Genomic DNA, 27,455 nt, shown 5'->3' with positions numbered 1-27,455 from the left:
CAATGTGATATTTCAGTTTTGTCTTTTAAATAAATTTGCAAAAAACAATTCTTAAATCCTGTTTCTGCTTTGTCATTATGGGGCATTGAGTTCAGATTGATGGAAAATCGAACAATGTTAGCATAAGGCTGCAACATAATGTGAGAGGTGAAAGGTTCGGAGTACTTTCTCCCACTGCCTTCTGCTGCCCTCTCGTGGATAAACATCTTCACTGCTAAAAAATAAATAAATCTAAATGTGCTGAAAAACTTGAACTGATACAGAAATATAAGACAAAATGAAACAAGCAAGGTCTGTTAGATAGCTCATCGCACTATTTTATTCAATTACTGACATCTCAGGAGAAGAGGAGAGCCTTGGAGCTCTGCTGTTGGTAAACCACTGGTGTTTTTATTCTTTTTCTTTTTTTTCCATAGCGTTGATGCAACACTGAAAAAGCGCTATTTCCAAACAAACACAGGTCCCTCATCAGTGATATGTAAGAGCGGCAGAGAGAATCTCACCTGGACAGTTTTGCATGAAACATACAAATGAAACAGGTTCAACCTTTTCTTTTGTCTTTTTGTTTCACATATAATAATAAATATCCATACCTATAAACACTCCAAAAAAATCAAAATATTAAGTCACAGGTACTGGAAAAAAGCTCCACTTTTAAATCACAATGATAAATGTACAAAACAATAGACATCTCATATAAATGTTAATGGTTTTCGTTAGAGATTTAAAATCTCATTTCAGAAGAAATCAGTGGATAAAAACTAAACTTGGAGATTCAGTATTTCCTGAGGTTTATGGGTTCCCCTTAAAAAGGCCAGGAGAGGGGAATGGCTTTTATGTTAGCGAGGAGATATTACAACAGGTCAAAGTGTACCTTTCAGGGTACCAGTCGGGTTAAGGACGAGGAGTTTTCCCTGACAACGCGGCCGGGAAATTAAAAGATTCTGAGCACTTAATGTAGTATAATAAATGTACCTACACCCCACCGATCTCCATTTAGGCCACAATAGTATTCTAAAACAGTTGATTAAAGTTGATCCTTGATAAATCTTTGCTGGTCCACTTTGAGAAGTTGTGAAGCTCCCGTTTACTTAAGATTTACCTTTTTTTAAAATGCTGGAAGCCACCACAACACCGAGCCGACCACAACCAGCTGTCACGGCACACTTCATGACCGTGTGACCAAGTAGTCAAAGAGGTCACGTCTGCACTTTGATGCAATGAAACAACAAAAAAGGAAAAATATCTGGGCAAATGTACACAGATTCGGGGAATAGGTGAGGAAAAGAAAATATAGCCTGAATAAAACACAAAAGTATTCTGAAAAACTGTACATGTAAACATCACACTTTCACTGAGTCCAAAACCAGAGGGGGGAATACAAAGCTTCACACAGGTTTACAGTACAACCTCCTGCACAGAGCTACAGTCTCTTATCAGTGCAGGAGAGGCAACAATTGAAATAATATAAATAACAATAGAAGTAATACAGACCACCACCAAATGATGAGTTAAAACAAGCAAGGGCTAAAACCACTTTGATTTTTTTTTTTTTAAACAGTGCTGTACCCACAGAAAAAAAGGTTTAAAACATCTTTTATCACTCTTTGTACAGCTATACAGTACATTTATCTGACCACTTTAGCAATCCACAAGCTACCAGGGCATTTTTAATCAACACCAATAGATTACATTGTCCAGTCAATACAAAGAGAAAAATCCATTGGGCATTATTAGAAAAAACAAAACAACAACATGACAACAAGTGGTTGTCGTTGATCACAGTAACTCCAGCACAAATGTTGCTCAGCGTAGACTTAAGACAGTTTACAAATCTGCAAGCTAATGTTTGGTCGTGAGAATGGGACGACATGGCATCACTGAGTTCGACGCGAAGTGTAGAGGATCTGCTATGGCTGCAGTGACGAACGAGCAGGTTGGAGGAGACGAGGAAGACATCTGTGAGGACTCAGGTCCCACGTACATCTATGATTACGTCTGTTTGAGCCCAGAGGGGTGTTTCATTAAGAGGTTAAACCAGGAAATTCTGTTTCACAAAGGAGGTCTAAAGTAGTCTGACTTGACTTACCTGGTTAGTTTTCAGGCTTAGCTTCAGCTCAGTTAAACAGTGTTTTAATGAATCTGTCAGACTGAAACATGGTGTTCTCTCAGAGGTTCCTCCCTGAAGGTTCCTCTTTACTGCTGCACTGTGAGCACGAGTATATTTGCACTACATGTAAAAATGTAGGTTGCATACTGACATATGATGCACTTAATTGCATAGTATGCAATAATTTTTTTCAAAATATTCTGCACAGTATTCAAATCAACATATGTGTTTTTAAATGCACTGCTGTTGTGTTTCTGGCCACTTGGTGGCGGCAGAAACAAGCTGTGAACACAACATTGACCTATCATCACTTTTAAAGTTGATGTGATGAACTTGTTAGCGAACAGTTGCTCATTTAGGGGCCGTACACATGTCACGTTTAAAAACGCGTAGAAAACGCCAGCTGTGTTGCTTTATTTTTTTTTTCCTTCCAAGGTGCTTGAGAGATTGTGCTCCTGTCGCGCCTGCCGTTACTAAGCAACCAAAACCTGTGGTCAGAAAGGGTGAAGCAAGTAAAATAGTCTGTGGGACAGATGGTAAAGCTCTGGGTAGCCCTGCAATAAAATTATTAACTTCTCTTCCATATATTTACCGTAGACTAATATTTACGGAAGAAAGAAAAGATATCTGCCGGCTGTGATTGGTTGTTCCTCGTCACATGACATGCGGTGCGCGCTGCAGCGTTCCAAAAGTTGAACTATTTTCATCTCAGGTTACAGCTGTCATGGACCGAAAAAAACAGGCTTCTTGGGAACGTTTGCGCATCGTGACGGCGGCGCTCTCGCATTTGAGTGCCCCTCTACATTGACAAAAATAGATTTGAGCATGCAAAAGACACGGCATGTGTACGGCCCCTTACACATTAAGCAGATATGAAGCAATATTATAATTTATTTTGAGTTAGTCCAATATTCTCTCTCTTTTTAGCTCTGTTTTTAGGAAATATCTGCTCTTTAGCTGCTAAATGTTCCATTATGTTCACCAGCTAGTCGCTAACTGTGTCAGTCTGCTGTTTCATGCTGAGCAGGTGGTGTTTTAGCTGAAAACAGCTGCCTGTGGCAGCCGAAAAGAGGAGTTGCAGGCCCGACAGATAAACGCCAAAATTCACTTTAAAGCTCCGTAAAGTCGAGAGGAGCTGCAGATTCAGGGGATAATTCTCTCCGTATGAGCGACGCCTCATCATCCTGAAATAAACCAGATTTAGCTCCAAACCTGCTTTATGAAACAGATTCATCCTGATTCCATTTTTTAGGCAAATTCAAGCCGGACTTTTCACAACAAATCCTGCTTTTCTGAGCCTCCTTTATGAAACACCCCTCCGTGATGAGTTCAAACCGAGCCCCAATAAGGTTTTCAAGAAGGAGCTTTATTTCATTAATAAAGCAGACTGAGCGCTGCTTCTGTCTTTTGCTATGATCAGTTCTCAATATGTCTGAACTGAAGCTGATATTCCAAATGAGGTAAAGACACACTCAAATCACTGTGTTATGTTACCTTAATCCTGAGCTATAAAGTGCTTCCGAACTTGCAATAGATATAAAAGAATTTAAATGTAAATGTAATGCATCCCAACACACGGGCATGGGAATGTAAAATAGTCGTTTAGCGCGTAAATCCAACTGTAGACCGGCCTGGTGGTGGTGAGAAATAGACTGATTCATGATAAATAACTGATAAATTTGATAAGATTTGTGATAAATACAGAAATATATCTCTCTAAACTTTGACAAATCAATAAGGTGCGAGCCACTTTTCGGCTGCTTGAAGAGTCATTGTCCTTGTTTGGAATGTTTCAGCCTACTGCGATGCCGTACAAACTGGGTCACTCCACTTACACACAAACATACTGTCAATACCAACACTTACACCATCGGAAAAAAGGGAATAAAAACACATACACACACACTTTCGTGACAGGTTTTTGTGCCGAGTGACTCACCATTAAAAGTGTCTGTTGTGAGACTGTGCTCTAGATCTGCTTTGAGTACTCTTGTGTGCCCTCAGACCACACACACACACACACATACACACACACATACACACACACCATAGCAGAAAGCTGGGAGAGTAAACTGTGATGCAATTACATCTTTTTCAAGGATTGTCTCTTGCTTCTTTTCAGACAGTGTGTTTTCAGACATGATATCAATGATGGAGATGAGAGAGAGGGTTTGACACAGCTGAGGTCAGAGGGGATGATACAGCCCACACACACACACTCACATCCAGTAAAGCCACGTGGATGTTAGGGTTACACCGATGCATGTGAGCTCAATGTGCTCCTTTTTAACTTTAAATAAAAACTCACAGGACAAATCCTTCACAAAACAAACCCACTTTTAAAAAAAAAAAAAAGACGTGCAACATTAAGTCTCATTTTTCTGCCAGGTCCCATTTCCTTTTATCACTACGGATGACTGATCCCAATACATGAAAGTGCCTCAGTTATGAGGTTAGCGATGAAGATCAGTATTCACAACAAACAACAACATTGAAATTGGCTACAATGCTGCATGGGATATCGTTTCTGTTTTTTTTTTTACAACTTGACAGTTGAGATTGTGGTAAAGTACTCTGCTTTTTTTGCCTTAAAACGCTTCAGCAAGTCTGACAGAGCCATTTCAGTAAGCCCACCATTACTGATTAACTTCAATATTGCACCGTTTTCCTCTTTTCCAGTAGCACTGGTTATAAACCAAGAGTCTAAACAATATATTAATCTCCTTTTTTTTCCCTGACAGGTGTCTGTGACCTCAATTTGCATACCCAGGCTTCTTAAAAGCCTCATTTCCTTTTAAGTAATGAGAAATTGCCCGTGATAGAAATATTCGTAATAAAGTAACTGAAAATAAAGTCACGTTGGGGTAATGAGTCTTTGTCTCTTAGTGACCACATGCCTAAAAGAATCTGGAAACCACTCCAACAGAGCATGACCGAGGTATAGTTTTGTTGGTCAAACTTTTCAGGTGAAAACTGTCAAACACTGTCCTGTTTTTAGTCTTTTCTCTACATGTTTTTTGCGTATATTTAAGTCAGCATATCCTTCAGTAGCTTTTGAGGTTAACAGGTCAGTGGATTTAGCAGCAATTCATCTGCGGACTTTCAGAAAGCAACACTCCATGAGACAGAAGTGAATTTGGAGAGAATTCTCGTTTAGAAATGACTCGATTCAGACGACCCAATCTGATCATACCACTGCACAGCACATTTTTCTATCTGTGTAAAAATAGAAACAAGGTCATGACACTAAATCACTGCTATTCAACTATGAATTTGTCCAAACATCTGCATAAACGAGCCAATGTGGCATCATGGTCACAGCTAGTTTAAGGTTCTGGTACTTCCCCTGTGCACCAGTGCAGATCATTCCTTCACATAGCTCATCGCTTCCTGAGACGAATGGAGGTTGAAGTGGTAAAATGAACTGAATGGGATGAGTGGCTACAGATAACAGGGCACTAAGGTCAAAGTGAACCAAATGCATAAATAAACATTTTTTCAGCCTGTGATATGTTCCGGCCCGTCCAAACACATAAACACGTGGGAATAAGTAAAGGTACCGTACCTACAGGACCCACCGTGCACTGCAGTATCACTCGCGTACGTTTGTGTCTTTGTATGAAAGTCCGCCCAGATACGTGTGGCTGAGGGCGACGGAGATGGACAGGCTAGGAGGAGGTTCGGCTCAGACTCAGTTCTGCTGCAGGATCAGGTTCTCCAGCTCGTCTGCTGAGCGGAGCAGGAAGGCAGCGGACTCTCGGTATCCCGCGATGAGCTGCCTCACCGCCGTGACCTCCGGAGGGCTGAGCTGAGCCGAAGCTCCGCCGCCGCCGCCTCCCTGACCGTGACTGTTGGAGCTGGCGGAGGTGGAGTTCGGGCCGACTGACTTCATACTCAGATCTGTGGGACCTGCAGACACAACCATCATATACAGGAAAAATAGGGTCAGGAAGCATCTTTGACCTGAGAAATCTATTTATGCTGAGATATCAAACTACAGTATATAAAGACTAAATACCCTGGAACTAGAAGAAAAATACTTCTAGTATTTCAGACGTGCATCAAAGAGGAGCTCAATATCTTGAAGAAAATGAGTTTCCTGCATGCTGATTTTTCAATAAAGACATTTATCAAACAATGCTGACTTTAAAAATTGTCTTGAAAGCTCAGTTAATACAAATTACTAGTGGCATCTAAGGCTGTACTAAGACAAAGCAATGCCGTGAGCTACATGGTGACTATAGCATGCTAACATGCTCACAATAGCAGTGCTAACATCTTGATGTTTGTTTACCATGTCCATCATCCAGTACAGCTGGGGCTGATGGGAATGACATTAGTTTTGCAGGTCCTGTATTTTGTACCAAAGTATTGGACATTTTGACCTGATGGTGGTGCTAGAGGAAAAGTCAGAAGATCACTTTAGTTTTTAGGACTCATCCTCTGGGCACCATAGATATCTGTACAAAATGTCGTTCCTCTAATAGTTATTGTGATATTTCACGCTGGACCAAAGTAGTGGACGGACCAACATTGCCATCCCTACAGCTATGACACCAGCGTGGCTAAAATTATTCAGCAACATCTCTGTTATTTTGAATAATCCACCAATATCGATTTGAACAGCTTTCAATGGAAATAAGTTCTAATGAAGAAGTACTGAGCAGCATCGTGTCCATATGAACACCCCCCTCTTGTCATATTCACAACCTCGCAGGTGGAATTTTTCTGAAGGCTCAGAGTTTATGAGTTGTGACGTGTTTGCTGACGTTTTCAGAAATGGTGGAGGCCATGGAAGTTAATTTTTCGGTGGATGGTTTGTTAATATATTGTAATTTTTAGTGGTATGGAGTTTTTTTTTCAATTTTATTTGTCTGAAAATTTTGATATTCCCAACAGCCTCATCTTTTTCTTCTGTCATTATGCCGTTGCATTTCCTTGCCATTGTCTAGCAGTGGTGTTCCCACAACTTAAACACTTGAACGCCAAGCATATCGTGTACACAACTTCCAATGTCATAACACAGACTGTATATAAGAAGTGGACATAGTCACCGGGTTGTTACCCATTGGTCGGTGGACTGCCGTTTTGAAGCCTCAAGTTCGGCATTTTGGCTGTTGCCATCTTGTTTTTTTGCAACCAGTAGTGGATGCATGTTTTTTGCCGAAAACTGCATGTGATTGTCATAAAGTGGGCATGTCTGTAAAGAGGAGGCTCGTGGGTACCCATAGAATCTATTTTCATTCACATATCTTGAGGTCAGAGGTCAAGGGACTCCTTTGAAAGTAAAGTAAGACAAGTATGACATGTTGGTACCAATCGATTTCTTAGTTTTTCTAGTTTCATATGATGGCAGTACCTTCACTCTAGGTCGCAACCATAAGCTCACGAGTTTCATTTGAAGGCAGCAATTGTTTTGAGGTGGAAACTCTAATGTGGAGACTTAAATTAGAAAATATGTTGAGTTTTTGTAATTTGCATGGACCAACCCTTTATTTACAGGAGCAATGTCCTGATTATCCCTTTCCTCTAAATGCACAACATTAATAATTCTTCTTCATGCCTCATTATTTGCTTGATAAAAGCTCCTCACCGTTGGCGTGTGCAGCACCAGAGTTCTGCTGGTTGCTGCCGACTGTCCCGTATCCTCGCAGGTTGTAGTTGAGGCCTCCGTTGGTGTAGAGCTGGTCTTGGGCAAAAGCTGCGCTGGAAATGGTGAACCCTGACGGGGCCACAGAGGCCGGGTCCCTCGAATTGGTCTTGTCAACAGAGGTGGGCTCATCCTACGAGAAATTTAATGTTTTCAGTTTTAGGGAGAATATTGTAGTCTGTGTTGTGCAGTTTGGCGTTAATGATGCGTAGCCATCCTAGCACATTCCCAAAATCCCTGCTGGGCAAATTCACAAACACCAACTGCCAAGACATTTACCGCTTGGTAGACATCGAGCCGCATCCTCTTGGCAGCATTTCGGGTTTCGTTCTCACAGGCAGCAGCGAGGATGTTCTCAGCCATGGCAGAGGTGAGGTGAGGAGGTGTTGGTCTTATCTGGCAGGAGGGGTCAGTGAGATTATGAATGTGAAAACACTGGATTTATTGGGATGTATGACTGTATGTTGGATTAGTACAGACAACATTTTAGCTGGGGGGCACTTTGTACCTCAAAACCGCCCTTTTTCATACGGCGGCAGGATTTGAGGTAGGTGCGGATGCGCTTGCGGGAGCGCTCCTGGAACTCTGGGAACTGGCGGCTACAGGACTCGATGATGGCCTGGATCTTCTCCTTGGGCTGTTTGGAGATGGGCACCATGCGGTCCAGATTCTCATCCACGAACAGACGCACAAACATCTGACAGAGGCAGAGAGAGAGGGGGAGGGGAGAGAGAGGGGATGTAGAGCAGAAAAATGGAGTGGGGGTGCCGGGTAGAGAGGGAGAGAGAGAGAGGGGTGTGAGAGTCGAAAACAAAAGAGAGGAAAAGGGAAGGCAGGGGATGGGGGAGCATCAGAGGTAGAGTGGAAGAGGAGAGGATAAAGAGGGAGGGGGAGGTGATGAAAACAGGAGCGATGGAAATTGAATCATTGCTCATAATCAGGACAATATTTCCAGTGTTTGCTTATTCACTCATGGCTGCATTTTTGTAGCTCTAATGTATTGGTTTCCATTAGACTCAGAAATGCACAGATAGCGGTTTTCACTGAATAAACAGGGAGCATTGCCTATATTAAGTTAGAATATGAGAATTCTTTAATATTTCTAAGTACAATATCTACGCATAACAACACTTATAATTCAACAGGGCTGGCTGATATCCGACAGTGCTGTAGTTTCTCTATATGAATTTAATTATACTGCAACAGTTACTTACATTGAAGGCTTTGAGTCTCTCAGGGTCCATGCCCTCAGCGTCATTGATCTTGTCGCTGTCATCGTGGTCGTCATGATCGTCGTCGTCGTCGTCGATTATCTGTGCCCGACCAGAGGTCAAGTCCTCAGCGCTCATGCTCAGTTCAGTTTTCACAGAGTCATAGCTTCCTGAGCTGTAAGGAGGGGACTAAATACACACAAAAAATATTATTATTATAGATTATACAGACACAAGAGCTGGTTTTCTTAACTGTTCATTGAGAAAGACAAAATTGAATAACCATGTATTTGAAGCTATTATTAATAATATCAAGTTTTTATTCTTACCTTGTTGGCGTACTCTGTTTTGATGGGGTACTTCCTGTTGGCGTCTGCGGGGTAAGAGTTCAGCGGCGAGCTCCCCGCCGGCAGCAGTCTGTCACTCAGATTGACCGGCTGCTGATCCTCTGAGGATGACGAGGGCGAGGTGGTGCTGAAGTCCAGAGGAGCGCTCAGCCCGTTCTCTGTCACCTCCCCGTAAGGGGCCCCACCATCTGGGGGGTTCCCACCCACAGCCAGCACCTCCGGGGAGGTCAGGGCCGGCAGCCCGTTGGCGCTGCCGCTCTCCGAGGAGTCGTCATCTGGCGGGAGGGGAAGGAGCAGAAGATGCACGGATGAGCTGTGCGGATGTTTGTCATCGTTTTTGCATTAATGTGGGTTTGTTTACTACAATAGGCACTATTTCTGTCTTGGGTAACAGCAGACTACCGGGGGATGGGACTTCCTGCCTCGCGTTCTGAAACTGTTAAGGAAGTGGGTATTGGGGTCAACTGTCAAGATGCATAAAAGTTAGGGTAGAAGAGGGGAATCTGCTGAGTGTTAACAGTGAAGAGAGAACGAGATGAGGATGAGGAGGGACTGGTGGGGGGAAGGGAGCCTCCACTTCCTGGTGTGTGCAAATTACAGCTTTTTAACCCAGTTTATGGCCTTGTAGTGATTTCACTATGATAATTCCTACATGTGCCTACTTATGTTCACAAGAACAGAGTGATTCTCCATTTCTATGATTTGCCCTATTTTCACTATTTTCTGTAATGGTGCCTAATCTGTGAAGGTTAACATCGGCCTTTGTCCTACTTCTCTAAGCCCTATACCCTGAGAGAGAGGGGTGCACAATGGATTGGGGCTGCGGTAGTGTCCCACCCCCTGTAAGAGTGGATTTATTTGGATTAGTCCACTAAGAACGAGGCAAGCTGTTTCCTGTGTAACGCCAATCTGTACCCTTCTCGTGTAATGAGTAAACCTTCAAATTCCAGATGTAAATAAAACTAAAAAGGAGCAAACAATAACAAGCCAGTAACAACCAGTACAACATGTCTTACCGTCCTCTTCTTTAATGGGGGCTGCGGGGTTGCTGACTCTCTCTCCGTTGGGTGGACTGGGCTCAGGCACTGGGGGCTGCTGCTCAGCTGCGACCCATGCGGGCTCAACGCCGTTCATGTCCTCGCTGCTCACCGAGCTGTCATCCTGAGGGGAGAAAAGAGGGGGGTGTTAGACGGGGAGGGAAACCTGGATGTGCAGAGGGAGAGAAAAGATCCTCAAGTTTCCCATTTGTCCCTTAGAGATTAACAGAGGGAGTCTTTGCATCTCTGGTTCACATTTTTGAAGTTTATCTTATAGCAATACTGATGTCCACACAGGCCACAAAGAAAAGCCTTCTTAAAGGGACAGTGTGTAGGATTTGGTGGCATCTAGTGGTGCAGTTGCAGATTGCAACCAACTTGACTACCCCTCCACTCACTCCTCCCTTTCCAAGACTGCGGTAACGTGAGCCACCTAATGCAAAACCCCCCTCCCCGTTTGGAAGTGTTGTGAACGTCGTGTGGATGGATGAAAGCAGATTGGGTTATATTTGCATAATGTCTTTACATTTTCTTTTGCCATATTTAGCATTACGAAAATTAGTTAGCTAGGGCGTTAGCAAACATTGGTTGCTAGATCTCGTGAGAATGTGTTGCTGAGACAGAGAGAGGTCTCGAACAAAGTAAATGTTCTCCTGATTTGTCCATCTGAAAAATGTCCTTTTGGTATTCGGAAGATATGTGACTTGTGAAAAATGGGTCCTATACGAACTTTGGTGACTATGAGGAGAAAGAATCTGTCATAATGTGTGTTAAGGATTCTTAGTTTCAGGTGATTATACACTAATGAAAACATAGCTATGAATATTATATTCCATTTCTGCTAAATCAAACACATTGGCCCTTTAAAGCATGGTCAATGTTAGTGATGGAGGACAAAATCCACATCCAATGCATTTTAAAGCACCAATCAAGTGTTTACCTTCCAAAGTTAAAATGTTTTTAGTATGGATTTCCCTCTTTGTGCTTCAACAGACTATAGTTTCTTGTTGGGCTATGGCAGAGAGATAATAACAGAAAGTCTCACATTAGGTTCAGCTGAACTTTAGATTTAGTCCCCCATCACTTACATTGAAATACCTTCAGGAAGGTATGGACAGGAGGAACGATTACAGCAACCAATAGAGCTTTCAGTGTACATCCATGGTGTTTTATTAATTTAAATCCAAAGTCTGGCTCAGAAACCTAATGCAGGAGGCTCCCTGTTATGTTTCTTGGAGCGCTGCTATTTTTAACTCTGTTACGTAGAGACCCTATAGATGCTTGTTGTTGTAGCGCAACATACATGTGAGTAAACCATGAGGGTAAGGATTAGCAAGGGAGAGCAGAATAATCTCACAAACTATTCAAAGGCTTTGGCTTCACAATACAGAAATAATATCATCTGCTAACATCCATGAGCACATTTCAGTTTACTTCTCTTCTCTCAGCTGGCTGAAAGGGGATCAAAACTACGACTGTATGATGGGAACAGAGCGGAAACATCATCTCGTCATCTCATTCCCGCCATACGAGCACACAAATAGGCCTAAACTCTTGGGAATATGCATCGGCCCCTCTGTAGAGGGTTTGAGGACGACCAAAATGCTCAGTGACGGCCCCATTAGGTACCAAATGAGCAATGTAGCATTAAAGAGAGAGAGAGAGAGAGACACGAGAGGGAGATAATCTTTAATTACACTGTTTCTAAGTAGTTGGGAATGTAGCATGCCTATGCTTCAGGAAAGTATATAATTCATAAAGTCTGGGGATTCCCTGTTAAAACTGAGACGCAATAGAGTTTTACAAAGAATCAAGTTGAAGCACTTTACTTTGAGAATAAACTTCATTGTCTCATCAATACGACAACAAACACACCATAAAATATCTCCAGAAGTTGATACAACTTCTAGTATAATAAAAATGTTTGTGAAAAGCCAAAACGCCGAAACGATTAGTTGATCAACAAAGAAACTATTATTATTTTGATAATCTATTAACTGTTTGTGTCATTTTTCAAGCAAAAATGATATTAAACTAAATACTTTTGGGTTTTGGATTATTGTACGGACAAAACAAGCAACATGGAGATGTCCCATTGGACTTTTGATTGGCATTTTTTCACTATTTTCAGACGTTTTAAGGACCAACAATCATTAGCTGCAGAGCCTATTTTAGTGGTGTTTTTATAACTAGGCCTGTATCCAATCTAAATGGCTGCACTGAGGTGCATAACAGTGAAATGTTTAGATTTATAAGGACAGAAAACAAATCTGAGGCATACTTTTGTCACCATATGTAGTTTGTTTCTTTAAGAGGAAAGGCAAAGTTGTACTATAACAATCACCAAAGTTCTGCAAAACAGCATGCAAACAGTTGGCAGCAGAGTAGATACACAGTCACACATTCTCCACTGATCTGCTTCTGTCAACAGGACAAACCTGCTGCATTTTGAACCGAGAGATATGGAACAAATCACTACAAGTCTCCTACAACACCTGAAATAACCCTCTGTGATGGTTAATTATTAAATTATTGGCCCTGCTCATTCTCAGTCTGCACACAGATGTGACCAACACTCTGAGCATTTGTTAATTTGTACTCACCCGCAAATCACAGTCTGGGTCATTGTTCCGGATAATCCTAATTATGCGTGAGTGAGGTTCTACATTATCATCATCAAGCAGCGCTCCCTGCACTTTAGTGACAGTGCTTTCTGAGTGTTTCTGTCACAGCCACACATGGGAGTGGTCACGCACATGACGTCACACTGTGTGGAAGATTTACTAATCCTCATTTCACACTGAGCTCCTCCTCCCAGCAGGAGGAGCGCTCTGATTGTTTAATATTGAATTAAAAGTTTAGAGGAAGAATGTCTTATTCGGCCTGCACAAAGTGTTTCTCCCCACGGCCCCAATGAGACTAAGAAGAACATAAACCAGGGTCTGTGCAGTCAATACAAATACAATTATAGTGAAAAGGAGATGTTAACAGGGTGGTTGATTTTCTAATGAATCCATCAGGACACCTTGTATCTGTGTCCACGCTTCACAAACATTCACAGTCCTCTTGCAAAAAAGAGGCACTTACCCTTTCAGTGGCTGTCATGCACTGCAGCTTCATTTGTTTCAGGTAGGTGGCAGTAAGAGGCATGTTGTAATCAATGAGGTCCGGGACCAGTGAGGTGGGTCTGTCATTTTCTGACAAAGAAAGCAAAGAACACAAAAATGATCCCCCCAAAAATAGACTGAAACACAATCACTTATAAATATTGATGATTTAATGTCTAATAAATATAGAAGCAAACAGTAGTATCAAGTTGGAACTAGTCCTCAATGAATCTATTTCATCTAACGCACCGTCGGAGAGTGGGAATGAAAACCAGGACTCTTGATCAGTGGAAAATAACTAAGTACATTTACTTAAGAACTGCACATTAACCTGCTGTTTTTGGCATCATTGGGCAAAAATTCCATATTAACCTTTCAGTATATTGTAATTCAAGTGTTCTGAGAGAAAACTATACTTCTGCACCTCCTCATGGCTCTGTTTTCAGGCTTTAAAAAAATCGAGCTCTTGACTGAAGACTTTGACCAATAACCTATAATATACTATAATAACCTTCCTATTGAGCGTTTCTATTGGCTGTGCTCCGGCTGGTGGGCGGTGCTTGGTATTTATTCAACTGATTTTAACGTGGCTGCCAGGTCACAAACTTTCTCATTTTACAGCTAAACAGTACACGACAGGATGTTTCTGAAAACATTTGAGGCGAGAAATAGGCATTACAGTAACAGGATATTGATTCATATTTGATCAGCGCTGCCTAGTTTGACCTTTTGGTCGGAGTTCGCGAGTGATTGACAGCTGCTCAGAGACGGCAAGGCTCCAGCTCTGCTCTGATTGGTTGTTTTCCTCCAGTCAGATTACCTGTCTCAGGCACTACTGTCAGGATATAGTGACCGTTTTATAAAAATAACTTTTTTTAACCATATTTGCTTTATTTCTACCCACTGCAACTTTAAGTACACTTTTGAGCTATTTTGCTTTCTTTTTTAAGCTACTTTATACTTCTACTTCACTACAATTCAGTGAGAAATGTTGTACTTTTTACTCCACTACATTTATCTGACAGCTTTAGCTACTAGTTACTTTTCAGATTAATCTTAACATCACCCCAATAGTTTAAATTGGCACCATTAAAAGTATGCCGAATTAGCTGTTACCAGTTCCTGTTTGAAATGTACCCATGTATATACACACAACTATTACTGGATTACTTTGACACTGAAGAAAACTTAAAAATGTGATGATTCTCAGGCAAGTTATGGAGTTATGAGGAGCGTCTTTTACTCTATGGATTTATTGATGTTTATTTGTGTTGAGCATCAAAGAAAATAATATCCTCAGAAAGTGTAAGTCACATGTATTCTGAAATACGTGTATTATGTGTGTGTATTCAGAATTCGACTGATCTGTGACTCCAAGAAGGGGTGCCAATTTTGGTGCAAATTGTGGGCCAAATCAGACCACACTGCTTCCTGTTGTTTTTTAGAGCACCGCTTTGGCGTGCACCTGTCCATCAACCCCCGTCAGACCCCCTCTCACAGTTTGAAAACCTCTGCTCTATAATAACTGTAAATATGCTGCAAAATGTTGAAACCCATGCAGTTGATTTTGATGTATGCAACACCTGAAATCAAACAAAGTGGCTGAGAGCTGTCTCCACACCGGCCACTAGAGGGACTCTGTGATCAGTTTAGTGGGTCTGTACAATCCCAGAGATGTGGTCCTCTTGAGTCTTTGTTACAGCATGCCGGTGATGGATATGTATACAATATGTTTTATTAATTAAGGTTCAATATCAAAACTCTTCCAAGTACAAATACCTGAGATCATATCAGCTCAAATTTAGTGTCTGAACTCACGTTTATCTTATGTGATAAACCAAATAAACATTTCTATGATATTATTTCAGAAAATCCCACCACAATAACGTCTGGCTGTTGTAGCAGAGTGATTGGTTTCTGCCGTCCCAGCATGCATCACAGCACAGTAATTAATTAACCCTTTTCCATGTCAGTATGTCAAAGGATCAGAGCTTTATCTACTCTTAAAGGTTGATCTCAGAAATAGCAGATCAGTTAATGATGTCTCCAGAATTAGCGAGCCCTCCACGGGTCACATGTGTGCCGTTACCTTTGAACTCTGCAGTGCTGGGGTTGATGTGCATCCTCTTCTGACACTCTCCACAGCTCATTAGGAAGCGAGTCACCGCCTCTCTGGGCAGGAAGGCGTAGGTCTCTGCTATCTGTGCCGGGGTAGTGAGCAGAGGAGACTGGGTTACGGCAAAAAAATGGCAGCGGTTACGGCTCAGGCTGTGAACTCAAACTGTGTGTGCAGGTGTTTTTTTGTACCGTGCATGTGTGAAAGTTTGGGGTCAGTGATTATGTGTCATCTGGATGTGGCATGAGGAGGAATCCTCCCTCTAGGCGATCTCTCGTTCCTCCGAATGGCCTAATTCCAGCTGTGCGGATTTCTGCTTTGATACGCTACAAAACAAGCTGTGCTCGTCATCTTTTCTCTTTCAGGTACAGTTAGCTCATATCGACTACACCTCTTTCTCATGCTCGGCCTTCCTTCTCTGTTTGTCTCCACCGCTATGCCACCCTCCCCTTCTCGCCCCCTCTGGCGTTTCCCTGTAAAATGCGACCTTCACGTGACCATGGGAAGGCAGCAGGGGTGCCCACCCCCACCGGCCCAACATCACCACTGTCACAGCTCCCCATCCCCTTTGCCCCCCCCACCCCCACCCCCACCCCCTCATGGCCCCTTGAGGCGGCTGAGAGGGAAAGGCCACCCAGAGGAGCGTGCACCTCCCAGAAGGCCACAGTGACAGTTCCATATTATGCCCTGCCCCAGTGATGCTGCCTCCTCAAAAGGGTACACTCTATGAGACGTGACAGGACCTCTCTACAGGGCAGGAGGAAGTGGCTCTATGATTATTTTTTTCCAATCCTGAGGGGTGGGGGGGCACCAGCGTCCTGCTAACCCCCCCCCGCCCAACACTGCACTAAAGCTGCACACAAAGCCCCTCGTTCTGTCGGGACACCACACCCGACCCAAGACCACACCTCGGTTTGCAACGCATATTCTTTCTTTGTTGCATCATGTGACACCAACTCTTGAGCACCATAAGTACTTTGTTTTTCTGGTAAAGGTGGTTACTTGTTCCCTTGGTAACTCCTGATGTTAGACATTACTATACATTATGTTGCCAGAGCTCAGAGGTATAGCCTATTGTCTTTCACAGATATTGTTTTTCACAAAAAAATCGGAGTGGTCTCAATTAAACCGGCGCCTGGAAGTTTTGCTCCCCCTGAAAGAATACTGACTTTGGGAACATTTCTTTCAAATATAATAATACTACTGGGATTTATTTAAACTAACTCCAGCTGTGGGACACTTTACACACAAAGGAAAAGGAGCTGTTGTCTGCACGCTGTAATTTGAACGTATCCAAAACATGTTTTTATTGATGTGTCTTTGTCAGACAAACACGTAACCAAAAGCAGACTATACCATATATGTATGGCTTGGTCCAGACTGAAATATCTCAATAACTGAGATGGATTGGCATGAAATTTAGTGCAGACGTTTATGGTCCCCAGAGGATGAATCCTACTGACTTTGGTTGTCTCCTGACTTTTCCTCTAGTGACACCATGAGGTTGACATTTTTGGCCTTTAGTGAAATAACTTGACAACTATTGGATGGATATGTAATTTTGCCCTCAGAATAAATTTGGTGATTGTTTCACTTTTCATCTAGCGCCATCATCAAGTCAAAATTTTTCCAATACTTTAGTTGATGACTAAATAGAGTGGTGCGGGAATGAGTCCTAAAACCCAGAAATGAGTTAGCATTTTAGCACTTCTGGTTCCCTTGTCTGGAAGTCAATGGGTTTTTAGTTAGATGCTTGAAATAAGGTCTGTGGTTAACACAAGATTCAGAGATTTTAGCATTTTATTCTACGATAAAAAATACATAAATAAATATCCCACTTGTGAAGTTTGAAGCCTTTACGCGTCTTAAAAAAGGCATTTGCGAACAAGTGGCCAAAATAGACTACAAAACGCCATCATGTCGACTCGTTCGCCGTTACAGCCTCGTTGTGTATACTCGCGCTCATGCGACCGTGTTATAGTTAGTTTATAGCTTAACGTTAGCTTTTTACTTTGGGCGATTGCATTCACACTGCAAAAACCTTAGTAGTGGTGTTCATTTGTGAAGATTGACCCGCTAAAGTTTAGCGGGTCAGCATGCTAATATTTGCTGTTTAGCAACAACAACAAAAAAAAGGTGAACACGGTAAACATTATACCTACAAAACATCAGCATGTTATGCTAACTACTTGTTATTGTGAGCATGTTACCATGCTGATGTCAGCATTTAGCTCAAAGCACCAGTGCCCCTACATATAGAGCTGCTAGCATCAGTAGACAAGTAGTCTTGTGTGTCTGTATACACAGTATTGATTGTTTATTGTTCACATGGATGTTTTCTGACAAAGATCTTGTAAATCAGACAGAAAAATGCTTTTAGGGGGGAGCTTAAAATCTGTGCCTATTCCTTTGTATGAGATACTGTGAGAAGTGCTAGCAGGGTTAGCTGCACCCTACGGGTACCTGGTTGGATTTACCCACCGCTTTGTAGGTCTTCTTTTGGCCTGCATGTTTGGGCGCTCTCCCGGGGTCGGCGCCCATCTCCACATGCATGGCATAGATGATGTCAAAGAAGTCTTCTACCACAGCCACGCGCTTCAGGGAGGAGTTATCTTGGGCCGAATTCCCATCTGAGCACTGAAACACAGACGGATACAGAAGTTTAGTTTAATGTCTTACAGAGATGACATATGTGTTATCTATATCATGTGTTATAGATGCAAATGGAGCTTCCTGCATCCATGTGACGTGTGCAGGATCTTTAAGGCACATGGGTCAGGTGGTTACAGACAGCCATACAGACTGTACAAAGTGTCCTCATCACCAGCACTGAAACAACCAGTCTTGTTTTGCCCTGCAGTCTTTGAATGTCTCTGTCGGGTGGAGCAGTCTCGGCCCGGCTGGGTCGACAGCCATCACCTCATCTCTGCAATGTTTAAAAATAACACCACCGACACTGTACAAGACCAACAGTCCCTCCTACCACCACCTCTGGCAGCCATCCTGCCTCCCATATGCTGCTGACCCTGTCGCCATAGAAACTGCCACTGATTTCTCTCGGGCAGGTGTGCTGGGCAAAGGGTCATGTGACACGCCATAGAAAGTGGGATCGCCAGGACAACGGCCTCCATCCGCAGCACCACATGGGGCTTTCCTCTCCTTTCTGCCTCCATCTTTTTTCTTCCAAAAAACTCCCTCGTTCCTTCATTCCTTACAAACACGTTGCATTTTCCACCAGATCTTATCTTTATATTTCTGCACCTGCTGGTATTTTTTAAAGTGTCCCAGCCAGCATAAAATGGGGAAAAAAAGGTTTGGGGCATTTAATTCGTTTTTTTTCCATCTCCCACACAGATATGAGACAAGCTGTGACATTTTGTGGAGATTGGGTTCTAGGTGGGGAGTGATCTCTTCTTGTTTGAGTGAGAGGAGGGTCCGGAGTTCAAAAAGTTGTCCCCCGGTATTGAGGTATCACACTTTTGTCCCCCTCCCCTCCTCTCCTTGACATTTCTGCACACTTCCTGGGATCTGACATTTCATTTTCTCGTTTTCCCCCAACTGCTGCGTCCTCCTCTCTCCTGCCTCCATGTCTTCATCCCCTGTACCTCTCCGTCCCGTCTTTCTTTCTTTCTTTCTTCCCCCCTCCTCCTCTTCTTGCTCCTGCTCTCCCAAGTGCGAGGTAATGATCGTTGCCATGGCAACTAAAACCAGCTCACAGAGCGGGTTTGTTTTAATCCGGCCCTCTCTCCCTCTCTCTCTTCCTAGCCACTCTCCCCTGTCAGCACGGGCTAAATGTAATGATAATAAATGAAATAATAGCGATCCTCCACCTCATCATCACAGCTGTAATCTATCGCACTTGGAGGTATCATCACCATTCCCCTGGTGACATCACCGCCACTGCCGCTGCTGCTGCTACTGCTGCTGCTTGGGACAATGGTGTCAGGTCCATTCACGCTGGATTTAGATAATCTCATACAACTGTGGGGTGTGCAGTGCACCCACATCGCTGCTGCATCCTCCACTGAATTCTATACCCCAACAAAATATCCAACACACACCGGATATTCTGCTGGGAATGTGCTCAACCTGAAATCCAACCATAAGAAACACATAGTATTGCAACCCACCTGGTGGTAAATTTAGCTAATTCTGCTGGAGTCTGCTTTTGTGTCAGGCTGAGACTACTATTATTCTCACTATCCATTATTTTCTTGATTAATAGTTTGGTCTATAAAGTGCCGATCAGAATTTTAATAAAGTCCAAGGTGACATCTTCAAATGTCTTTTTTGTCTGACAAACAGTCAAAAAACACAAAGATATTCAGTTTACAATGATACAAAACAGAGAAAATTCACATTTTAGAAGCTGTAACTAAGGAATGTTTTGCATTTTTGTTTGAAATTCGACTCAAATGACTAATCAATTATTGATTAATCAACTAATCGTTGCAGCTCTACTACCCCTCAACTAAGAACTAGCAGGCAAGGCGGCCTTTCTTTCACTATCCTGCTACCTGAAGGCCCTCTCAGGCTCCTCTGCTTCGACAAGCTCTTTAGTTTCCAAACACAAGTCAACAGGGAGTTAAACATTCACCTCAAAACACGACATGCTTTGAGTGTGTGTTCGTCAGCGCCGTGTGTGTGTTTAAGTGCAGCACATGTCTACCGGGCAGAGCTTGTATAGCTGAAGCATCTCCGAGGAGAACAGCTGTTGAACGGTGCTGTAGATATTCGGTCTCATCAGCAGCGTTTTTTTAAAGAGCAAAAGGAGACATGTCAGCATCCCTAATCGCCAGCAACACCGCAAAACTCCTCGCCCTCCTTCTTCTTCGTCTCCTTCTCTCTATCTTTCTAATCCCGGAGGACTTTGCTCTCCCCAGCCACTGTACAACCAGCCCCCATCCCCTGCTCCTCGCTCTCTCCCCGTCCCGCACCAAACCGCTCTGTTGCTAGGAGACTGGAGGGGTTGAGTCGGCTGCCCCCACCCCCGCTGGCAGTCACACACACACACACACACACACACACACACACACATTGGAGCAGAGAGGGGAGAGAGGAGCAGTCCTGCACACACAGGCAGGTCAGGAGGAGGAGGTGATGGAGGAGGAGGAGGAGGGGGGAGGTTCACGGGAAGCAGCTGGGTCACAAAGACAGGCCGGCGAAGATAGAAGAGATGCACCACACAAGACATCAGATCCACGGGTGCAAAAATCTCAAAAGCTTTAACTTTTAAAGTCAACATAAACATGGAGATGGCGTTTTATTTTGTAAGGTGGCTGCACAATAAGTAGCTTAAGTTAGTGATGTGTGTTCAGGTACTTTCTATATATATATGTGTGTGTGTGTGTGTTTGTGTGTGTGTGCACCGAGCAAGCAGGGAGTAAAGATGGCTGTGTCAACACCGCTCATGACTCAGATTATCTCACTGCAGATGTGACAACAGGTCATCTTTTAAAGGCCCATCTCCCCCCTCTGTAAATCTATCAACTGGCTAATGGACGTGTAAATGGAACAATCCTTGTTTCTTCTCTGTGTGTGTGTGTGTGTGTGTGTGTGTGTGTGTAGTGCAAGATTTATATGACAGAAAATTTGGGATAAAAGAGACTATTACACTGCCACCAAATGTTTTATAAAACATGTCCCCTTCTATTTCTTTTCTTTTCACCCTCATTCTCCTCTCAATTCACGAAGCCCTGTCATTAAATTCACATTAGGTGCTCTACCCCTCATGTCCGACGTTCATATCTGTGTGTGTGTGTGTAGGTTTCTCTGCCGGCTGCTCCCGTGATGAACATTATTTGATAGAGTGTGTGACATCCCCAATATCCCAGCACAGCCGGAGACACAGACAGTCCCACCAGCCCCGGCAGACTGGCACTGTTGACGTTCCGCTCGCTGACTCAAAATGGTATGTAAATGACTCGCACATACATCATCAGAGAGTCCATTTTAAGGCTATTATCATACTGTCCCAGTTCGTTAAATGTTGGCCTTGGCAAAGGTATTAAAAATGACAGTAGCAGTGCGGTAGGAAGATTATTGCCGTCTTAAAGAGTCTGTGTGTGTGTGTGTGTGTGTGTGTGTGTGTGTGTGTGTGTGTGTGTGTGTGTGTGTGTGTGTGTGTGTGTGTGTGTGTGTGTGTGTGTGTGTGAGTGTGTGTGTGAGTGTGTGTGAAGAGCAGAACTCAGACTATCTCCCACACAGGGGGGAGGCCCCCGGGCCAGTTAAAAATGGTGTTAATTTCTCCTCCTATGGGAAAGCAAAGAACGGTCTCTCCATGGCAACAGAGAGGGTGCTGAAGGGAGGAAACACAGAGCATGCGATCAGCGACCCCCTCTTTGTACGAGCACACAAACTACTACATACGCGCCGTGCGGTTTTCATCACCCGTTTACAGCAAGTCACAGTCACATAACGTCCGGACACACGTTGACATAAAGTCTTTCCTTTATGAAGTGTTCTCCAGCCTCAAACAGACACATTAAAGTCAACCACCCCCCATCACAAGCACAGGTAAATCCATCCGTGGCGAGAACAGCTAGGTGATTCCTGTTTGGGGTGGTGCAACCCATTTGCTGTTTGAACCCACGAGCGTGAGCCCATGTGTCGCCCCCTAATAAGCGCTGCCAGAGAGGGACGGAACAAAAAAAACACGGGACAAAAGCACCGGAGATTCTCTATGCAAAAATAGCATTAATGCAAATGCTGCTGAATAATAGGGCCAGTATTCTTTTGACTCTATGGCCCTTCCACAAAGAGGAGCTCTCAGGGGAAATGTGGACTAATTAATCAGATAATAATGATGATGATGTCCCCCTTCCCGTCTGACGGTGAAGCACAAACATTTAGGGCCCATTTTCCAAAGACCCAGATTAGGAGTAGTGGTTTCTGATTTCTCCGCGAGGAGAGGACGCCCTGAGACAAACCTTTATTTTGTAAATTGATAGCATTGTTAAATCCTCTATTCGGAAAAACCTCATTCTGTGGCCGGCCTGTTTAATTCTATCCTTTCCTGTCACTTTAAGGCAGATTATTTTCTCAATTAATTGATGAATCGTTTTGTCGATAAAATGTCAGAATACTGAAAAATGCCTGTTATAACTTCTCAGAGCCCGAGGTGGCGTCTTCAAATCCCTTATTTTATCTGATTAAAGCCCAAAGATATCAGTTTACTATCATATATGACAAAGAAAATCCTCACATTTGAGAAGCTGGAACCAGAAAATGTTTGTCATACTGTTTATAAAAATGGCTGAAATTATTATTATTATCAATTATTTGATTGACAGAAAATAATCTACAATTATTTTAATTAACAAATTATTGTTTATAATAAAAAAGCCAAATTCCTCTGCTTCTGGCTTCTTAAAATGTGAATATTTTCTGCTATCTTTAGTCTTCTACAGTAGTTATTTTGGAATATCTTTGGGCTTTGGACTGTTTATCAGACAAAACAAGACATTTGAAAGCATCATGTTGTGCTTTGCATTTTATAGACCAAAATTGACAAAATAATCAACAGATTGGTCGATAATAAATTGTAAGTTGCAGCCCTAGTTGCCAATAAATTTTCTGCTGACTGACTGCTAATAGTTTCAGCTTTAGGACTCTTATTTATTTTTGGTAAATGATAGATTGTAATTAATGGTTTGGGACCAATCGTACGAGTTAAAATATGTTGACTGTTCCCTGTTTGTGGCAGCTCCTCCGCAAAGCACCATTCAACTTTAACTTTTCAACATCATGTGAAGTGTTTCTGAACAGTTTCAAGTGTATATGTGTGTGTGTGAGCCTGTATTACTGATGTTGTGGGGACATAAAGCTGTTTACACAGTCACATTGTGGGGACTCACCTTCCTTTTGGGGAAAAAATGCAAGTCCCCATCACGTAAATCATTACATTTTAGGGTGAAGACTTGGTTTAACATTAGGATAAGGATCATGTGTCTGAGTGTGTGCATGTGTGTGTAAGTGGGTGTGTATACTGATGTGGGGACACTGTTTACACAGTCACATTGTGGGGACTCGCCTACCTTTTGGGGACAAAGTGCAAGTCCCCATAATGTCAGTCTCTATATTTCAGGGAAAAGACTTGGTTTAATGTTAGAATAAGGTTAGTGTGTGTGTACTTGTGTGTGTACGTGTGTGTGTGTGTGTGTGTGTGTGTGTGTGTGTGTGTGTGTGAGAGCATGTCCACCAAAACCTAGTTGTGAGAGACGAACAGAGATATTTACAGATTTCAGTTGGCATGGCAACAAAAAGCAACAGCTCGCAGTACTTCAAAATTTTCAGTACAATGCTCATGTCAGCCGAAAAGGAAATGCACGGGGCGTTTAAGCGTTCCTTTTGAAACTGGCTGCACTCTGACTCCCCTTGTCTCGGGGAAACTATGTGTGCTCAGATATAGTGTGCAATTCTGCGGTGCATCTCTGTGTCTGTTTCTGGTCCTATTCCCCTCCTCCTCTGTGGCGTCCTCTAATCAAGACATAATGAGAGCTAAACGAGGTTGCATCTCCACACTGAGGGCTGCTGCTGGGTTCTCTGAGCGCCGAGTTGTGCAGAAAGAGGGCGAGACGGCACGAGACGGACAGACAAAAAACACACAGAAAGAACATAATTCTGTGTCCGGCTTGAAAAGGAGGCATCTACGCTGCTACTGTGCTCTGCCTTTCTGTCCCGTCACACACTGAAGCAGCCTTGTATGCTTCACTGACACACAGAAGAGACCTTCTCTGTCTGCACATCAGCCACCATCGTCCCTACCCCCACCCAGCCTCCCGTCATTTAGCCCCATGCCTGCCCCCATACAGAAACTTGGCACACCCTGGGAGCAGCTGCAGCGGGGCTTCCAACGCTGGAGCTCCAGAGACACGCCCCCGGCCCTGCAGCCGTACGACGAGGCAGTGACCATTGTGCGTTTGTACGTCTGCTCGTGTGTGTGTCACTTTTCCACTGGCCCAGGACGGCCTATTTATATACAGTATAAAAGCCCAGGAAGAGTGAATGAAAAACTCTGCTTTCTAATACAGTCAAATGCATTGAAATAGGTTGATTTGTCGCCTCTGACTCATCATTAGAAGCAGCTTTGTGTTGGCTGATGTTCTGTTTGTTGTCTCAAGTGGAGCTGAGTCAGGGGGATGCTTTCCCCTGCCTTATGATATTAGCTACGAGGCGTGTGCACTCCTCTCCAATAAACAGTGAGCTACACTTTTTTTTCAGAAAGCCTCTCTAAAACAGACCTCAGAGAATTGTTTCATTTTGGATGGGCCTCACAGAGAAATCAGGCTCACCTGGAGGTTATTATATAGATAATATATTGGACATATAAGAATCTATACCAAGAGGAAATGACAAGAGCCACAGACAAAAGCTAATCAACAACACATTTTCGAGGCACCATCTGCACCTGCAGAGCCAGATCACACCTGCCCTCCTGCCCAGAGGGAAACATAATATTGAGTGGAGATTAGAGGACTTTTTGTAAAAGGCAGTTGGCCTACATCTGAATCATGCATTCACACAGGTATAACACCTGTGGAGGGATCAGTGCTATTCAAACCCAAATCAAAGTCTGTAATCTGTGCCAATATTTGTTAACAGAAAATGTATTTCTGCTCTTTGAGGTCCGGAGAGACTCTGTCCCAGCAGGGCGGGTGGTGGTGGTGGTGATGGTGGTGGGTGGGGGAGATTACTCCCTGAAGGCGCTTATTTAAAATGGTGGTTGTCTCCTTTTCTGGCACAGCAGGCCCAAACAGAGACATAGTGTGCACAAAGAGAGCCACACTGGGGCCCTGCTGACAGTTCACCATGTAGGCCTTTACATGTTTATCTTGGAGGAAAAAAGAAAAGAATGTGTGATTTAACCCTTAACACACTTTAACGCACAGTGTATAATGGTGACCTGTTACACTGAATACCCCCCCCCCCCTCCCTTCATCATCCAGAGACATGCACAAGTGAAGTCTGAGCACCAACTGTGGGCGTATGTCGCTATCAGTCCCGAGCAGACCCTTTTGTTTCCGCCACAGCCCCTCACGTGGTCACCAATTACGCACAGCTATACCACCCTCCATCAAATCCATTTTTTTAAAAAATATTTCTCTTACAAAAACACAATCTTAAACGAGCTTATTATGGGGGCTTAATGCCCTATAACGTACAAAATAAAATGCGGCAGAGGCGGACCATCCTGGACTACACAGGTGTTGCCAGAGCAACGAGCCCATCCGCAGCATCCCGCATCCAGCATCCCGCCCAGGACAATGAGAAGTGGGATGCAAACACTGAGACTGTCTGTCCACACTGTGACATTTTTATGAAAAAAGACACATATTTGAGTATTATTTTTTTTTGAACCATGTGTTTGCTCTCTCTCAAAGGAAGACACAGTAATCTGGCGCGCGCTCGCTTTAGATGGGACAGTGAGGTGCGCGTGTCTGATTTGATGAATCGCTGACAATCGAACCAGCTGAGCGCGCAGCAGAAAGGTGAATCAGACATGATCTATAAGTTGGCGTTAATGGCCTGTAGTCCATCACGGAGAGGACACACACCGGAGCACCCTGACACACACAGCAGGGCTGGATACCCGACCCACCAACATGCCAATGCATCCATCCACGCGCGCGCACAGCACACGAGCTTCACCAATATCCAGGGCTTGCACGAGACCAGACCAGAAACAGACACGGTTCAAACTAAATGTTGTGAATAGTCAATGATGTGGTGCTGACAGGACTTCAACCTCACTGGGCTGAGATGCCTATATGCATGATAGATACAGATATACCTTTTTTTACAATTGCGATTGCCAGGAGGCACCGGCTGGTTGCTATGGCAGCAGGAGGATGGGGATGAGAGTAGGGATGCTCTGGATGGGATGTGGACAAAGTGATGCTTTATCGAAGGCGAGCCGGGACGAGACAAAGATTATAAGTTGTCATTTGATGCGTGTGGCAGGTTGCATATGTGCAGCCTGATATAATGAGAACTTATAGACATGGACGGGACATCTCTGTGTCACACACACACACACACACACACACACACACATCTCTCTCTGTGTCACACACACACACACACGCACGCACACACACACACACACACACACAGTTTACCGTGGTCTTGACCGGGACATAGAGGACGGGTTTCCCCGGAGCTCCCTTCTTGTTGTGCTCTCCCAACACGTTGGTTCCGACCTGAAACCCTTTGGACTTCACCCAGAATTTGAATTTGGCGTTGATGTGGCTGTTGTCGATGTACACGCCGTCCGACTCGTCGTTCTGCAACAGTGTCTGCATGATCTTGTTGTATTTTCTCCGGGTGACCGTCTTTGTTTTACCGGAGTCTCCATAAGTCCGGAGACACCAGTCCTGAAATTCACTGAACATCTCCGCCTCCAACACGACCGGACTCCGGCTCCTTTTGGGCGCATCACCGCACGCCTTTCTCGTTGCCATCTCTCTCTCTCTCTCTCTCTCTCTCTGTCTGAATCAAACAGCCCAGGCTAATAAAGGACTTGTCCGGGTTGGTTCTCCTCCTCTGGTTCCTGCTGTCCCGCGTCAAGGATGCTTGGTTCCGGTTCTGGGACGCTGCCTCTCTCGGTGCTTTCTCCAGTAAAAGTGCACACCTGTTTGCAGCGGAGCAGTCGAGCTGTCCCGAACCGCAGCGGTGAGAGATGTCACTTCCTCACATCATCATCCTCCTCAGAGGAGCAGAGAGAGGTGGGCTGTCCTACAGCACGCTGAGTGAGCCGGGTATCTCCCACCTGTGTGCGTAAAACGCTCTTCACTAAAGGGACTAAAGGGGGTAGGATAGAAAGAAAAAAAAAGAAGAAAAAAAGCCACAGTCCTCGCTTAACAACAAAGAACAGAC

At 43.7% G+C, this 27,455-nt stretch overlaps 2 protein-coding genes across 8 annotated transcripts in view; one reads left to right on the top strand and one right to left on the bottom strand.

The window, feature by feature from the left end:
• The window catches only part of LOC141772483 (uncharacterized), a 75,375-nt gene that overhangs the window by 9,605 nt on the left and 38,315 nt on the right, over positions 1–27,455 (top strand). For 5 of the 7 annotated variants that reach the window (XM_074643496.1, XM_074643492.1, XM_074643488.1 and 2 more), the window contains exon 2: positions 21,345–21,489. The gene's annotated coding sequence lies outside the window, so the exon portion shown is untranslated. Of the gene's footprint in view, positions 1–21,344; positions 21,490–27,175; positions 27,305–27,455 lie in introns of those variants that run through there. The other 2 variants (XM_074643493.1, XM_074643489.1) reach the window with 1 other exon arrangement.
• Positions 293–27,220, bottom strand: nol4la (nucleolar protein 4-like a). Its single transcript, XM_074643502.1, has 11 exons — positions 26,699–27,220; positions 18,060–18,215; positions 15,552–15,663; positions 13,443–13,552; positions 10,335–10,479; positions 9,301–9,593; positions 8,975–9,160; positions 8,269–8,457; positions 8,040–8,156; positions 7,704–7,893; positions 293–6,019 (listed from the first exon to the last, which is right to left on the bottom strand). The coding sequence occupies exons 1-11, from the start codon at positions 27,038–27,040 to the stop codon at positions 5,802–5,804; spliced, it is 2,058 nt and encodes a 685-aa protein (XP_074499603.1). The 5' UTR covers positions 27,041–27,220; the 3' UTR covers positions 293–5,801.

Source organism: Sebastes fasciatus, chromosome 8, assembly GCF_043250625.1.
Source record: "Sebastes fasciatus isolate fSebFas1 chromosome 8, fSebFas1.pri, whole genome shotgun sequence".
In the NCBI taxonomy this organism is placed as follows: Eukaryota; Metazoa; Chordata; class Actinopteri; order Perciformes; family Sebastidae; genus Sebastes; species Sebastes fasciatus.
Note: the sequence above shows the minus strand (reverse complement) of the source record. Positions and strands in the feature narration are given on the sequence as shown.